Source organism: Miniopterus schreibersii, assembly GCF_964146895.1.
Source record: "Miniopterus schreibersii genome assembly, chromosome: 11".
Taxonomy (NCBI): Eukaryota; Metazoa; Chordata; class Mammalia; order Chiroptera; family Miniopteridae; genus Miniopterus; species Miniopterus schreibersii.
Window position 1 is genome coordinate 39,930,430 of NC_138111.1, and position 14,798 is coordinate 39,945,227.

Genomic DNA, 14,798 nt, shown 5'->3' on the forward strand with positions numbered 1-14,798 from the left:
CAGGCAATAGGTATCTTTTTTTGGATATAATTTCATTATTGTTTAAATTATAATCTAATCACAGACAGGTTTGCTGTTGCTATCCCAGGATCCATGCAGAGAATACTTAAAACTCCCTTGAATGAGTTTCATTGTTTTAATACTTAAAATGTGTATATGCCTTAGCTGATTCATAAGATCCTGTCTATAAATCTATGAACTGTCAGTAATTTGTTGAGTCATTTAAAATTTTCTTGTTATTTTAGACTATATTCCCCCTTGAGGAGAAATTCCAGTGACATTCATCTGAGCAACATTACATTTACCATATAAATCCATTTTCAAAAATAATATGAGGTGATTGCCAAGTGGTTTCCATGATAATTAAATATAAAGGCATATGCAGTACTGTATTACTGTGATAGTTGCTCTTAGTATTTACTACTCAAAATTGAGAGTTACGAAGAGAAGGGAGAAAAATTACATAGTCTCTCAGGCAGTTTACAGCCAAAGGCAGTATAAATGTAACTTTTAATACTCTCCTCCTATTACCCGTTGTTCTGGAATTACAACCCTGGCCAGGTGGCTCGGTTGGAGCACCATCCCATATATCAAAAGGTTTTGGGTTCAATTCCTGGTCAGGGCACGTACCTAGGTTGTGGGTTCCATCCCTAGTCAGGGCACATACAGGAGGCAACCAAGTGATACTTCTCTCTTTTTCTCTCTTTCTTTTGAAAAATATGTCTTTATTGATTTCAGAGAGAGGAAGGGAGGGGGGAGAGAGAGAGATAGAAACATCAATAATGAGTCATTGATGGGCTGCCTCCTGCACGCCCCCGACTGGGGATCGAGCCCACAACCTGGCATGTGCCCTGACTAGGAATCAGACCTGGATCCTAGATTGATGCTCAACTGCTGAGCCACACTAGCTGGGCTGTTTCTCTCTTTTTCTGTCTCTTCCTTCCTCTTTATCTAAAAAAATCAATAAAAAACAAATCCTTGGGTGAGGATTTAAAAAAAAGTCCTGGACTTAGATGATGATGGCTGCACCAGTTTGTGAATATACTAAACACCACTGAATTGTACACTTGAAAATAGTGAATTGTAGAACATATGTTTCTATAGTAATAAAATTAGTATTTAAAAAATTAACAAATGGGAATTCTAGGACTGGATAGTAGAATTACTAAAATTTAAAAAATAAATCAATGAGTTTATAACATACAGGACACAGTTAAAAAGATTTTCAAACTATAAAAGTAGGTCAATAGAAAATATCCAAAATAAAGAATAGAGAGCAAAAAAGATAATATTTGTAACAGAAAGGATATATACTATAAGGTGAGAACTTTTAATGGACGGGTAATTGAAATTGCAGGAAAAGAGGAGATAGAATGGGGTAGGAGCAGCATTTGGCAAGATAAAAGTCAATGATTTTTAGAAACTAATGAAAGGCCTCAACCTAAAGATTAAGGAAGTTTAATGAACCCCAAACAGAATAACTACAAAGAAGAGTGCACACATGTATATCATTCTAAAATGCTAAAGACCAAACAAACATAAAGAAAAAATATTAAAAACATCCGGAGAATAAAAGTACAGTTTTAAAGGGACAATTATATGACTGACAACTGACTCAACAGAAATGAGAGAAGCCAGAAGAAAACCGAATGACATCTTTAAATGTCTAATTAAAATAATTAATGGTCAAACTAGAATTCTATTCTCTCCCAAAATACCCTTCAAATGTAAAGGAAAGATAAAGGCATTCCCAGACAAATGAAAACTGCAGGAATTCATCATTAGCAGATTTACACCAAAAAACAAAATCAACACAAAAACAAAAAACTAGATGCAGAAGAAAATACTTCTGGCAGAAGAAAAACATTTCCTACAGAAGAAAATAATTCAAGAGAGAAAGGTGGAAATGGAGAATGAAATAAAGACTAGTGTAAATGGGGGAAATATGTGAATAAATACAAAAGAATATCAACCCAGTAGTATCTTCTGGGGTTTAAAATATGTAGAAATAAAATGCAAGACAAATAGTATCATAACCTTTAAAAGAATAAGACTAGTAAAACAATGTAAAAAATAAACAGGCTAATAGAGGAGAAATTAGAATAATAACAAAGTAAATATAAGTCCAAATGTATCAGTAATTACATTAAATATTAATGATCCAAAAGATCATTACTATAAATGATCACAAATATAAAAATATAAATATACACAAAATACAAAACTTAACCATTGCCACATACAAGGGCCGTACTAAAAAGAATGTATACAGAAAGCTTGAAAGTTAAAGGAAAGGGAAGAAACATAAACTCTAGTGACACAGAGCTGGCGAAGCAATGCTAATATCAGGCAAAGTAGATTTTAAAATAAGAAGCATGACTAGAGATAAGGGGACATTTTCATAATAATAAAATGGCTTATTCACCAGGAAGCTATAAGGAGTATAAATTTGCATATGCCTAATAACATAGCTCCAAAATAGAATATACAAGCAAGAATGATGGAACTAAAGGGGGAAACAAATGAGTTCACAATCATAATGGGAAACTAACCTACCTCTCAACTGAACATTTAAAAAAAATGAGTAAAAGTATAGAAAATATGAACATTGATTAGGAGCTAGATTCAATCAACAAGTATATAGACCACTCATCCAACAACAACAAAATATACATTATTTTCTAATACACATAGAACATTTACCTAAATTGACTATATGTTGGAAAATGAAGCATCTCAACAAATTGCTAAAGACTGACATCATTAAGGGTACAAACAGGTGAGCTTCCCATCTTTGTTTCAGCTGCTAGAAAGGGTGGAGTGAAATACGCAGGTCTCCTCCCCTGTCTGCCAGTGCATTTTCTATACTCGGCTCAGTCCTGGCTCCAGTTTACATCACCATTTAAAAAAAAATTTTTTTTAACTTCTGTCACTCTCCCTTTTTAACCTACTTCTAATTAAATTATCTTCATGTGTATATCTTTGTAAGCCCATTTAACTCCTCTTTGCAGCAAGATACATAAGCAATGTAATAAATGGAAACAAGAATTTTAAATGCACATATGGAATTATCTATCCCATGCGTGTAGAATTACATTTGTAGTACATTCTAGACACGAGACACATATTTGCACAGGTCAAGATGCAGTGACTCTCCCTAGAAGGCTCCTTTGGGCTTCCCTAGGAAACAGCACCGTGTGCGTAACTCACCTACCCCAGTAGTGTGATCTCCCTTGGGTCCTGTGTAGGAGGTGGGAGTTTCTCCCCTCCTCCTGTGCCAGCTGCTCCGGTTTCTTCTCTCCTGAGTAAACGCACATTCATCTTGTTCAAAAGTACACTCTCCAGGTAGAGCTGGAAGCTTCTCTGCAAGGAAATGGCAGGTGTTGCAACTACTGAGGCACGTCTCATGCATATATATTCCGTGGCTCTCTAGAGCCCACTCTGCACGTCTGCGTGTCGTGGGCCATAGGCCCTGCAGATGAGCAGGGCGCCCGCCACCCCCACTGAGCCCACCACCTGTTGCCTCCAGTGAGAGCCTGGGCTCCACCCTGGGGCCTGCCATTACAGGCAGAGAACAAAAGAAATCTTGCTCAAAAACTGTTGGGCTACGTTGAGAAAGGAACTCTCTCTGCCTTGTGAATTTATTCATGTGATTGAGTTTACAAAACTCTGAAAACTGGAGGTATATTGCCCCTGTGGAAATGTGGAAAATAATAACATGCATAATGCAGGAGCTACCTATGGTTGCTTTGGAGGAGGGGAGGGACGGGAGAGCGCTAAATGTGCTCCTAGAGGCATAGCTTAATTTGTGCGGAGCAGATGACTCAATTTTCCTGTGCATCAGCGTTCTTACCTGTAATGTGGGCATATTAATTATCCACCTCATGGCGTTGTGAGGATTAAATGAGATGACGTATGAAAAGTTTTTAGAACATGAGGTTCTCAATAAATACTAGCTACATTAATATTAAAATTTGGCGTTTTGCTACTGGAAGCCTTATTTTCCATTTCTAAAAACAAACCTTATGTCTTTGGACGCTATCTTCAATAACTTTAATAATGATTATTATTAGAATGGTGCCACCTCCCAACTTACTGGGGGCTTCTCCTTTGGCTGAACTTGGTTGTACCTTCTACATTCAGATTCTTAGCAAATTTCTCTAATAAGTAGGCTGTATTTCTTATCTCCTGCATGATAATTATTTTGCTTTATTTTTGTTTACATACAGTACAAGCTAATGAAGCCTCATTCCCTTTCCTACACCATGAGTGTAGAGTTTTATTTTGTTCTTTCTCTTGTCTTTGCAGTGCCCTGCAAGTCAAGGGACTAAAAACTAATTGTCTTTTAATTAATTAAATAAACATGGAGATTATCCTCCAGTGCCAGATTGCTACCACAATTTGCCTGTTTGTTAAAGAAATGGATACCCCTTGATTTAGGATGCGGCGGTAGTTAGTACGTACAGACCAATGATCTGGGTTGAGATATCCATTCTTTTTCTCATTACACATAATGCCCAACACACAGCCACCATCTTTATTTTGCTTTATTTTCATGATGCTTGAACAAGCGTCATCAATGCTTGTTCTGCTGTCATTTAATTTACTTAGAAAATATTTATTTTATTATTTTAAAATTATAGGGTGGGGCAAAGTTAGGAGCAAGTTGTGCATATGTGAAACACAGAGTTTATTCTTGTATTATTATTTATTAAGTATTGTATTATTTTCCACATGAATAAGTGTAAATCTACTTTTTCCCTACCTTGTATATGTTTAGTATCCTGTGTAATAACATTTCATCAATGTTGCTTGAAAACTTGCATTTGTGTAAGACAATGACATAAAAATATTAATAGTAACTATAATAGGAGGTATTTATTTTTAAAGCACTGTTTTGTGCCAGGTCCTATGCTAGAGAATTTCTTTGTATTACCCCCAACATTCAGGTAGGTGTTACTACCTCTCTTACAGATAAGGGTACAGGGGTCAAGTCACACACTGCTTTTGAGTCTTCTTTTCAAAGGTCCATGGCTCTGTAGAAAGGCACTTTGGGCAAGAAAAGCAAGGATAGACTAGTGCAGATTAAATGTATGTCATATTTTCTTAGAGAAATGAGGGATATCATACACAGCCAGGGAGACAAAGAGAGCTGAAATGATGGCCACCTTACCTGGAGACCAGCAGCTTCCCAATTCTATTGTAATATCATCCAGGGCTACAAGTCCACAGTCCCAAAAACTTTTGCATAGGCTCATGAAAACCACCTGCAATTCAGAAAAATAAAACTATGAATTCTGTTAATTAAAAATGGGAAAAACTTACAACCTTGGGTTTACTTAGCACAACAGGTGTGCATAAACAAATGACAGACAACCCTTCTTTGTCCATATGAACAACAAACCACAGTGACATGAGTAATAGTGAACCATTTATATATGACCTTGAGTTACTTCTATTATTTTTTAAAATAGAGTGAAACTCATAATGATATATTGTGTACACTAATGCTAAATTACTTTGTGTTCTTTTAAAAAAAAAAAATCTTTATTGATTTCAGAGAGAGAAAAGGAGAGGGAGAGAGAAAGAAACATAAATGATGAGAGAGTCACTGATCGGCTGCCTCTTGCACACCCCTGACTGGGGATTGAGTCCTCAACCTGGGCATGTGCCCTGACCGGGAATCGAACCCCAATTGGGCTACTTTGTGTTCTTTATAGAATTAAGAAGGGAAAGCAAGAGGTTAACTGAGTGGCAAAGGAAACCCCATCGAGTTTTAAATATCTTCCTCAGATAATCCACAACGTGCATACGGAGATGGTATTCCAAGCCTTTTTGCAAACATTTCCTATACAAACACTACTGATTTTTTAGAAGTGACTTTCTGGCACTGTGCTTCATTCATATTGTGAACGAAGTCCCAGGGATTTGCCATCGGAGGACTTATGCTCCATTTCAAAAATAAATAAATAAATAAATAAATAAATAAATAAATAAATAAATAAATCTATGTCCCTGGAATGGTATCACTAATAAAAGCCCTAAATGCAGCTATTTTATCATACCAAACATTTTTTACTGTTTATGTGAAGGAAAAACAAATCTATACCATAAATTATTCAATTCATTCTCCAAGAGAGAAAAAATCTTGGATTTGTTTCCATTAGGCAAATTTTAAAGTCTACTTTTCATATATAGGATGAGCAAAGAGCATTTTTCAAAACATTTAGATTTCCACTTACTTTGTGGTTTACAAAGCTGCTTTGCATGTATAATCTACTGTATAATTCAATCCACATTCAATCTCTCAATACAAATCTGAACTCAAATAAAGACAAAGGGAGATATAACAGAATCTGAAACCAAAATTTTAAATAATGAGAACATTTGATTTTTTGGGGTTATAATATTCAGTGTGTTATATATTAAATTCATCTGTGTTATCAGTAGAATCCCTTTGTTCTTTGATGATTAGAGCCATCAGAATATAGAATTTATTTAAAAAGAAATGAAAAAAAGCGCACATTTCAGTTTTCCAGTATGCAAAATATAAAATGTCTTAAGCCAAGATCTTCAGCATAATTATTAATGGTAAGATGTGTTAAAGTTTACTTGGATTACATTTATATTGCTTTAAATTATAAAAAAGTGATTTGGAGATCTGACAATATGTAACTACACAACTTTATAGGCAACAAAATAAAAATAAAAAGTTTAACCCTGTTAATTTTCTCATCTTTAGAGATTCTAGAGAGTCTGCAAATTATCTGAACATGTGAAATATTTTACTTGCAGGATTTATGCCTGGGAACTTATTTGCAAAGCAAAGGTCTGTGTCATCAACCCTAAATGCAGTTTTATCTTATTAGGAGTTTTTATTGTTATATGGGAAGGAATACTAATCATCTCATAATTAATTCAGTTAATTATGCAGCAGAGAAAAAAGTCTTTGCTTTCTATCCTTTTGGAGGCTTTAAAGTCTATTTTTCAGAACAATAGTAGGAAGTACTTCTGCAATTTACATCTGTGATAGTGAAATGGTTCGTCATTACCTGGATAAGAGTCCATCGTTTGGTGTATAAATGTGTTCTAAAGGGAAGAAATATTAACATGCTTTCATAACGTTTACTACAGCTTTATTTTACAATGACCATAAAACCAAACAAATGAAATACTCCAAAGATTTCAAAAACAGAGGAAATAAGCGGTGCTGCCACAATCTAAGAAATAGGCAATCATTAGCTCTGATAGCTTGTGAATATTACTTAGTAATACAGAAATATATTCCTTTCATAATGTTAAGTGAAAAAGCTGGTTATAATAAATAAAGATGAAATATCTTACTCATCTAAAAATACAAGGAAAAAACCCTTGAAAATTGGCTGAATTCATAACAATTATGTTAGGCTCATGAAATTAAGGGTGGTAAACAGAATTTCCCCTTGTTTTCTAAACATTCTATAATTGTTATATTTATAATTTCTTAAATAGAAAAAGGAATCAGGATATCTATAATCAATATGTGGAATAATGAGTTCGTGTGTCCTAGATTGACATTGTTTATTGTGATAGTCACTAGAACTAAGTAAAATTAAAAATGCATTTCTTCAGTCACACTAGTCACATGTCAAGTGCTCAATAGCCACATAGCACTAGTGGCCAACTGAATTGGCCACAACAGATACATAACATTTCCTCTCGGTAGAAAGTTCCATTGGATAGAGCTTCCTGGCTCCTTTTGGACATTCCAAACAATCTGTGACCTGCCACAGTGAGTTGAGTGAAACGCTAAAGATGTTCTGGACAACCAGTGGCCTCTAGGTTGCTCTTAGAACTCTTTCCACATGTAGATTACTAGCCATACCCCATGTAGTTCTCTCTGATAAAAGATCCGCAGTCAGCCAAAGAAGGGCTCCATTCAAACTATGGCCTCAAACCTCAAATCTGTTTGGTGGCTGTCTGTTAGCATTCCAACACATAGAAGAAACACAGTGGCTTGTTTGGTTTAACACATTGGATTTTCCACCCTGCTATTAATATTGCTGACAGTGCCTCCATCTTCCATTGCGAGGGCTACTGGAGGTAGAGAGGTTATTTGAGGGTAGTTGGTGACACAGCAAGCTGACGATGGGGCCTAGTTGACCCAGGACAAAGGGAAAGGCAAACATCTTGGTCTGTTTTTAAGAACTCTGCCTCTGGGTCCAGTTAAGAATGTGACAAGAATGGAATTGGCCATAGTCTAAATTCTTGAGGAATCAACTTCTTGTCTATTTATAGGTCTTTTAAAAAATGAGTGTTTATTTCCTTTGAGGCAGTATTTCAAAGCAAGTGAGATGTTTCTAAAGACTTGGGGAACACTGCTAGGCAACTTGAGTGTATATTAAGATCAATTTGAGGGGGGAGAAGATGAGGGACAAAGGAAAATGATCTCCCGTAGATAGGTGTTCCTGATTTTATGCAAATCTCTTGAAAGTCAGGGGCAAATTAGATTTGTGCAAATCAATTTGTTTCAGTGTACTAAAGGTTCCAGTTTTTAGGCACTGGTGATACTTTAACATTTGTGTTTGGTAGAGAATATTCACTGTTGAGGAATCTTACCTAGACTAACTTTGGAAATAGGCAACGAATGGAGAGCTACAGAAACATATTTGCAAACACTTTTAAATATAGTCAAGTAAGAATCAACAATATTACTTAACTTACTTTTTAGTATTCTGAAAGTAGACGTTGTACATACTCATTTATCTACAGTGGGGTTCCAGTCTCAGCACGTTTGATATTTTGGTCTAGATAATTCTTTGTTGTAGGGGATCCCCCTTTGCACTGCAGAATGTTCAGGAGCAACCCCGGTCTCTCTGTTTGGTTTAACACAGTGGATTTTCCGCCCTGCTATTAATAATGCTGATGGTGTCAGTCCCTGTTTTTGTGCCACCATCTTACACTGTGAGGGCTACTTCAGATGGAGAGGTTATTTTAGGGTAGTTTGTAACTTAGCAAGCTGATACTCATATTGCTAGATACTAAAATCACCCCCCAAGTCATGACAATCAAAAATGTCTCCAGACATTGCCAAATGCCCCTTGGGGGTGGGAACAAAATTTCCTCTGGCTGAGAATCACTGGTCAAGAGAGGTAGAAAACTGCTGTGCAGGTTATAACCCCCTCTTTCTAAATGCCTATACTGTGTCCTCTCCATGCTGGGCACTTTCAGATCTGTCACCTCGTTTTCCGATTCACTGTCAATTCCAACCTATTTATTCTCCTAGGTCAGAACGGGATAGTTGTTTCTGGTTTAAAAGCAGACTAGGCTGAGCTGGCTTTCTCCCCTGCATGTCAGTGGGTGGTGGTTCGAATGAGGAGGGAAAGATCCTCAAGCCCTGGAAACAGAAGTCAAAGGAGTGACACAGCCAACGCAGATGCCCGAGCGCTCGGAGAGCGTCATGGTCCCCGAGGCTATCAGGCTTTACTGGGCCAATTTCCTGCCTCAGAACCCTGCGCCTTGTCCAAGGGCAACAGAATCTCTTCTTCGTTTTCATCTTTCTCCCTTTTGAAAAAGAATTATCTGTTTCCTTCAAAACAACAAAATCCTAAAAGAGTAACCGAGCAAAGTTTCCTCAGAGTATATCATTCTAACTCTTTTCTAAAGCTTCTTTGAAGTGCAGGGAAGCAGTGGGGTGGAGACAGGGTCTGTATAGAGGCCCAGCCACAAGACTGCTACTCAGGGCCTGGACTACCCCTAGAGCAGTAAACATGCACACAATTTCCTGGTTAAAGCACCTAGGAAAGAAAAAGTAGAGAAACAGATATGTCAGAAACTTATTTTCCCAAACCAAGTCAGACTGGATTTTTAAAAGGATTAGGGTTACTGATTTTAACTTTATGAAGTCTCATAGTTCAAGGATACCCAACACAATGAGCAGGATTATGCTGAGGGAGGGAGGGAGGGAGGGAGGGAGGGAGGGAGGGAGGGAGGGAGGGAGGGAGGGAGGGAGGGAAGGAGGGAGGGAAGGAGGGAGGGAAGGAGGGAGGGAGGGAGGGAATCAAGCTTTGCAGGGAGCTGTGGACTATACAACCACAAACCTTTGTTGTGCAGTTAAAAAGGATTGTCTGTATTGAAGAACTAAACACTAGCTATATTAACTGGGCTTTTTTTTTTTCTGTCATTGTCTTTTAAAGCAGTTTCCATGGCCTGCTGGACAGACATGGTTGGCCAGGTTGTTGGGTTAGTCTACCACCTACTTTACCAACTAAATAGCCCCAGTTAGGCCTATGATTAGCACGTGAATGATAGTTTCCAGAAATGGCCTTCTGTCTTCACATAGGAACATTTCAGTCCTATGCCAACAGTACCATAAATTACCCATGTTCACAAAACGAACCTAGTTAGGCTCTTATTATAAGTGGTGGATCTCAACAGTTTACCAGAGGGTTGATTCTGGATTAAATTTAACTTTTCATCTGATGAGGTTAAAATCCTTTGAAATCACTTGCACAGATAAATTTGGATCTGGCAACTACAGAGTAGATGGAATAATTCTTTGCAAAATGACTATAATCCAGTCAGTGAAATTCCAGAGCTTTTCATAAAGATGCTATTGACACAATTGCAGGATATACTATATAATGCAATTGCTTTCATCTAACTATTTGATGATAAGTTGTAATAGAATGTTAAAAATACAAAAACTCAAAGCAAAACAAAAATTCAAATATTAAGACACTTGGCTAAAAGGACAAAATTTTCACAAATCCTTAAAGACAGGGTGAGCGGAGCTTTATCTAGTAAATGAGTATAAGACTTTAGTATTTTTAGAATCACAGCCATTTTGGGGAAATTGTTGCTGAATTGTAATAGCATGCCTCCTGCAGATACTATATTTAGTCTTCAGAACCCACAAAAGGCAGAATGACATGTGTTTTTAAATGTCTTTAGCTGACCAACACTTTTTTTTCTTAAATGACCCATCTGTTTTTTTGTGGGGTTTTTAAAGTCTCATCTGATTTAATTCAACTTTTGGCTTTGACAAGCAACAAAGACTGAGCAGATTCCAGCTTCTCCCAACATACATCTTTCTGCTCACAGGAGCCTTCCAATCTGGAGCAGAGGACGCACTATGGTAGACTTGCAGATATACAGCCAAAGATGTCATTGCTATTTTGCTGGTTAATATCCAGATCTCTCAACTCATTATTTAAGAAATCTACATTATTTTAAAAATCTTTTGATCACTGTAAAGGGAGGAGAGATTCCAGAAGAGGTATCAGAATCAGTCATTTTCTAGAATGAGGAATGAAGAAAAGGCCCCTGTGATGCAAGCTGAAGGTCACATGACAGCCAGCAGCAGACCCAGGCATGAAATATACAGCATATTTCATTTTACTAACCTGCTTATTTTCTCCTTTTACTTTAGGTATTTTAAAATATGATTCTGAAATGCTTGAAACTCCCCAATTAATAGCAGTGACCCAAACATGTCTTTGACTTGTGTTTACAACTAGCTTCCAGTCATTTTGCCTTATGTATGTTTATAAAGAGTTTTGGTCCCCCGGCACCAGGACCTAAATCTTGCATAGATCATGGCTGAATTTCAGGACTGGCCAATAATGAAATATACTGTACATTTCATGCCTGGGTCTGCAGCTGGCTGTCATGTCACCTTGAGCTTGTATCACAGGGCCTTTTCTTCATTCCTCACTCTAGAAAATGACTGATTCTGATATCTCTTCTGGAATCTCTCCTCCCTTTACAGTGACCAAAAGATTTAAAAAGCAATGTAGACTTCTCATCTCAGTCAGTAACCTCTCCTCTCTGTAGCAGGTGTTCCCTCACCTCAGTGATGTCCTTCTCTCCCTTAGCTGATGACCTTAACTCCCACTCCACACTGAAAATTTAAACCCATAAGAAAGAGTCCCCTCAAATCCTGATGCTGGACTGGACTGTGTTTTAAATATGGAGTGGAGATTCTGGGCAGTGGCCTTAATCCTAGCCCTGCTGAAGACAAGACTGGACATTTTCCAGGGTGAGACAGGGGGAGATGGGACCTTAATTCTACATCATCAATGAAGCTTTCCACAATAACTCATGCTCCCATGGGAGCCTCAGGAAATTCTTTTCCCTATGGTACCCCAAGAACTCCACTTCCACTGGTAACAGGTGGGGACACAAATGGGCTCCCCACCGATGACAGAAAAACCAAGTATCTTATAGTTTGAAGACTGAGATGAAACAGGCAGGCCACAAAGAGTAATGCATCCTTGAGCATTGTATAAATACACATGTAATCTGACAATGAACAGAAAATAGAAGCTCACGGCCCATCAGTGGCATGGTGGGAGATGCCATAGAGAGGTGGCTTGTGGACCATCTAGAGTGAGAACTTCTACTAGAGGTAGATACTGAAAAGATAGAGCAGAAAATAGCCAGAGAAAGTCCTACAAGAAAAGGAGAAAAAGATTGGGATATCTACGCAAAAGGAAAGAAGGTATTCTTCCCCGGGTGAAAGTAGAGAGTCTTTATTAATGTGTGAATTGCCAAGTTCCCAGTAAGTGATTTGAACTTATAGTTACCTGGTCTGTGAGCTCAGAAATACTTACCTAGTGTCTGAGTTCAGAAAACCAAAAGATCCCTGAAGAATCTCAATGTGAATATCAAAAACTAACATTGCCTCATCCAAAAAACTTGGGAAAAGAATTCCTAAAGTCACAGCCATTTTAAGGCTGTGAAATAACAAGATCAGAAGTTTAAAACTGTGGTGAAAGGCAGTGTTTTCAGGTTTTAAACAATCTTTGGAATAACTGTTGGCTTAATTAAGCTCATTAATAAAACTGTGGGGAAAGAATGCCTATTCTGTCTTTTCAGATATTTCCATGGCACTGGGAGGACAAATGTGGTAATCAGCAATATTCCATGAAATTAATTCCTTGGGAAAGTCATGAAAGGATGTGGTGACATAAACACTACACTGTGTTAGCAACTACCAGTTGTGCTAATCAGTCTTTCCAATCATTTTCCCATAAGCTGACATGGGAAACACAGAAGCCCTCAACAAATACCTGGAAGGAAATGAAAAAGAAAGAAGCCCAGAGTATCTCGGTCCTGCCTTATTCATATGTAAACTAGCATTCCTGGACTGACAACGGACACTGAGTGTAGCTTGAAAAACTCATGAGCAGGTAGGTTCCTTTTCCATACTCAGCCCCTCCATTCATTTTCACATTAAAACCTATTCCACTTCACAGTATAATTGCCCACGCTTTGTGTATGGAACCATCCTAATCGGTTCTATATGTACTAATTATCTTGTCAGTAATTAGTGACCTTGCTATTTCTACTTTGTGCTCCGTTGCCCTGCTTTAGTTATGCTGGGACATAGTATCCTGGAACAACTCTTGCCCAGTGTCCCCAGGCATCATGAAATGTGATAGGAAATTTATCTCCTCTTCTGTATCTTGTCTACACACTGGTTTTCTGGTTCCTTAATCCTTTTATAGCCAGGCATCTTGTTATTAAATAGCCACCTATTTATATGTTTCTCCAGAAACTAACAAGGCCTGCTCTTCTATTTGATGAACTTCTAAGTACTGCCATTAAAAATTTCAGAACCCTAGATATTTTACATCTAGTCAAATTTTCATTATTAAAGGGTAAAGTTAAAAGGAAAAATTTTGAAGCAGAAATCCAAATCAAAGCCTTACATTTCATTGATTTTTTTTCTTTTTTTGCTAAAAGGAGATGACTGTAAGAGGAAATAAAGAAACAGAGAAAGCTATCCCCAAGGACTGTGCTGCACAATGTTAAAAGTCAGTTCTTGATGTTAAGATGCCTAAAAATAAAATAGTGGGTAGAAGAGACTTAGCAGTTCTCTAAAAACAATCCTTATTTCAGAGAGAGTTGACATGACATTCTGATCTACATAGTTAATGCCAGAGTCAGACTTGAAGCCAAGTCCTCCAGTTCCAGGCGTAGGATCCCTAACGATACAAATCTCATTCGAGCAAGTAAAACACAAGCTAATGACTGATAACAGGTTCGGAGGAAGGAGCACTGGAGATGGACTTCGAGAGAAAGATGGCATTGTTTCAGGCGTGACAAGTCCTGCAGCAAGATCAATGGGACAAGCCCTCTGCGGGAGGAAGGCCAAGGCAGAAGGCAAGGATTTGAGGGATGAGAGCCTGCACTGGAGCATAAATAGTAAATGAAGATGTAGTTTTCAAGAAGTTTGAAGACAACAGGAATGGAACAGGGTGGCAGCTGAAATGGGTACGAAGGTGAAAGGAAGGCTTGTTGTTCATTTGTGTGACCGATATGCTGGCCGTGTGCAGTGGAGACGGCAGATTTACAGAGAGGGAGTGATTCACGAGATAAGGTCCCAGGGGAGGAAGGGGGTGAGGTCAAAGGTACAGATGCATCGGCTGGTTTTGTCAGATTCGTCTGGTGATGAAGAGAAGCAGGTGAGGATCCAGGGAGGACCAGCACTACAGGAGCTTGTGCTCAATACCACCATCCATTTGGGAGATGAGCCCATGAGGGCACCTCCTAAGGATGAGACAGGGACAGTGAGGCCGGAAACTTGTGGATGAAATGGATCTGAACATCTGGGTGGGAAAGCGAATGGAAGTCAACTAGAGATGAGGTGGGATAAATAAAAAGTCTTTCCCAGCATCAGAAAGGGGACAGAGGAGACTCATTAGCCTCGCTTTCTCCAGCTGTGCCAAGAAGGGGGTGGGGTGGGGGTGGGGAGGGCTGCCAGGGTTAAGGGGCCAAGGTGGGAGAAGCCAGAGGGCCTGGGGTGGGGAGAG

At 38.2% G+C, this 14,798-nt stretch overlaps 1 protein-coding gene across 2 annotated transcripts in view; it reads right to left on the reverse strand.

The window, feature by feature from the left end:
- The window catches only part of MAMDC2 (MAM domain containing 2), a gene marked incomplete at its 3' end in the record, with an annotated part of 111,721 nt that overhangs the window by 12,534 nt on the left and 84,389 nt on the right, over window positions 1-14,798 (reverse strand). For both annotated transcript variants that reach the window (XM_081151258.1, XM_081151257.1), the window contains exons 10-11: window positions 5,174-5,267; window positions 3,211-3,363 (exon numbers count right to left, since the gene is read on the reverse strand). In XM_081151258.1, coding sequence (XP_081007384.1) covers window positions 3,211-3,363; window positions 5,174-5,267 — 247 coding nt within the window. The remainder of the gene's footprint in view (window positions 1-3,210; window positions 3,364-5,173; window positions 5,268-14,798) is intronic.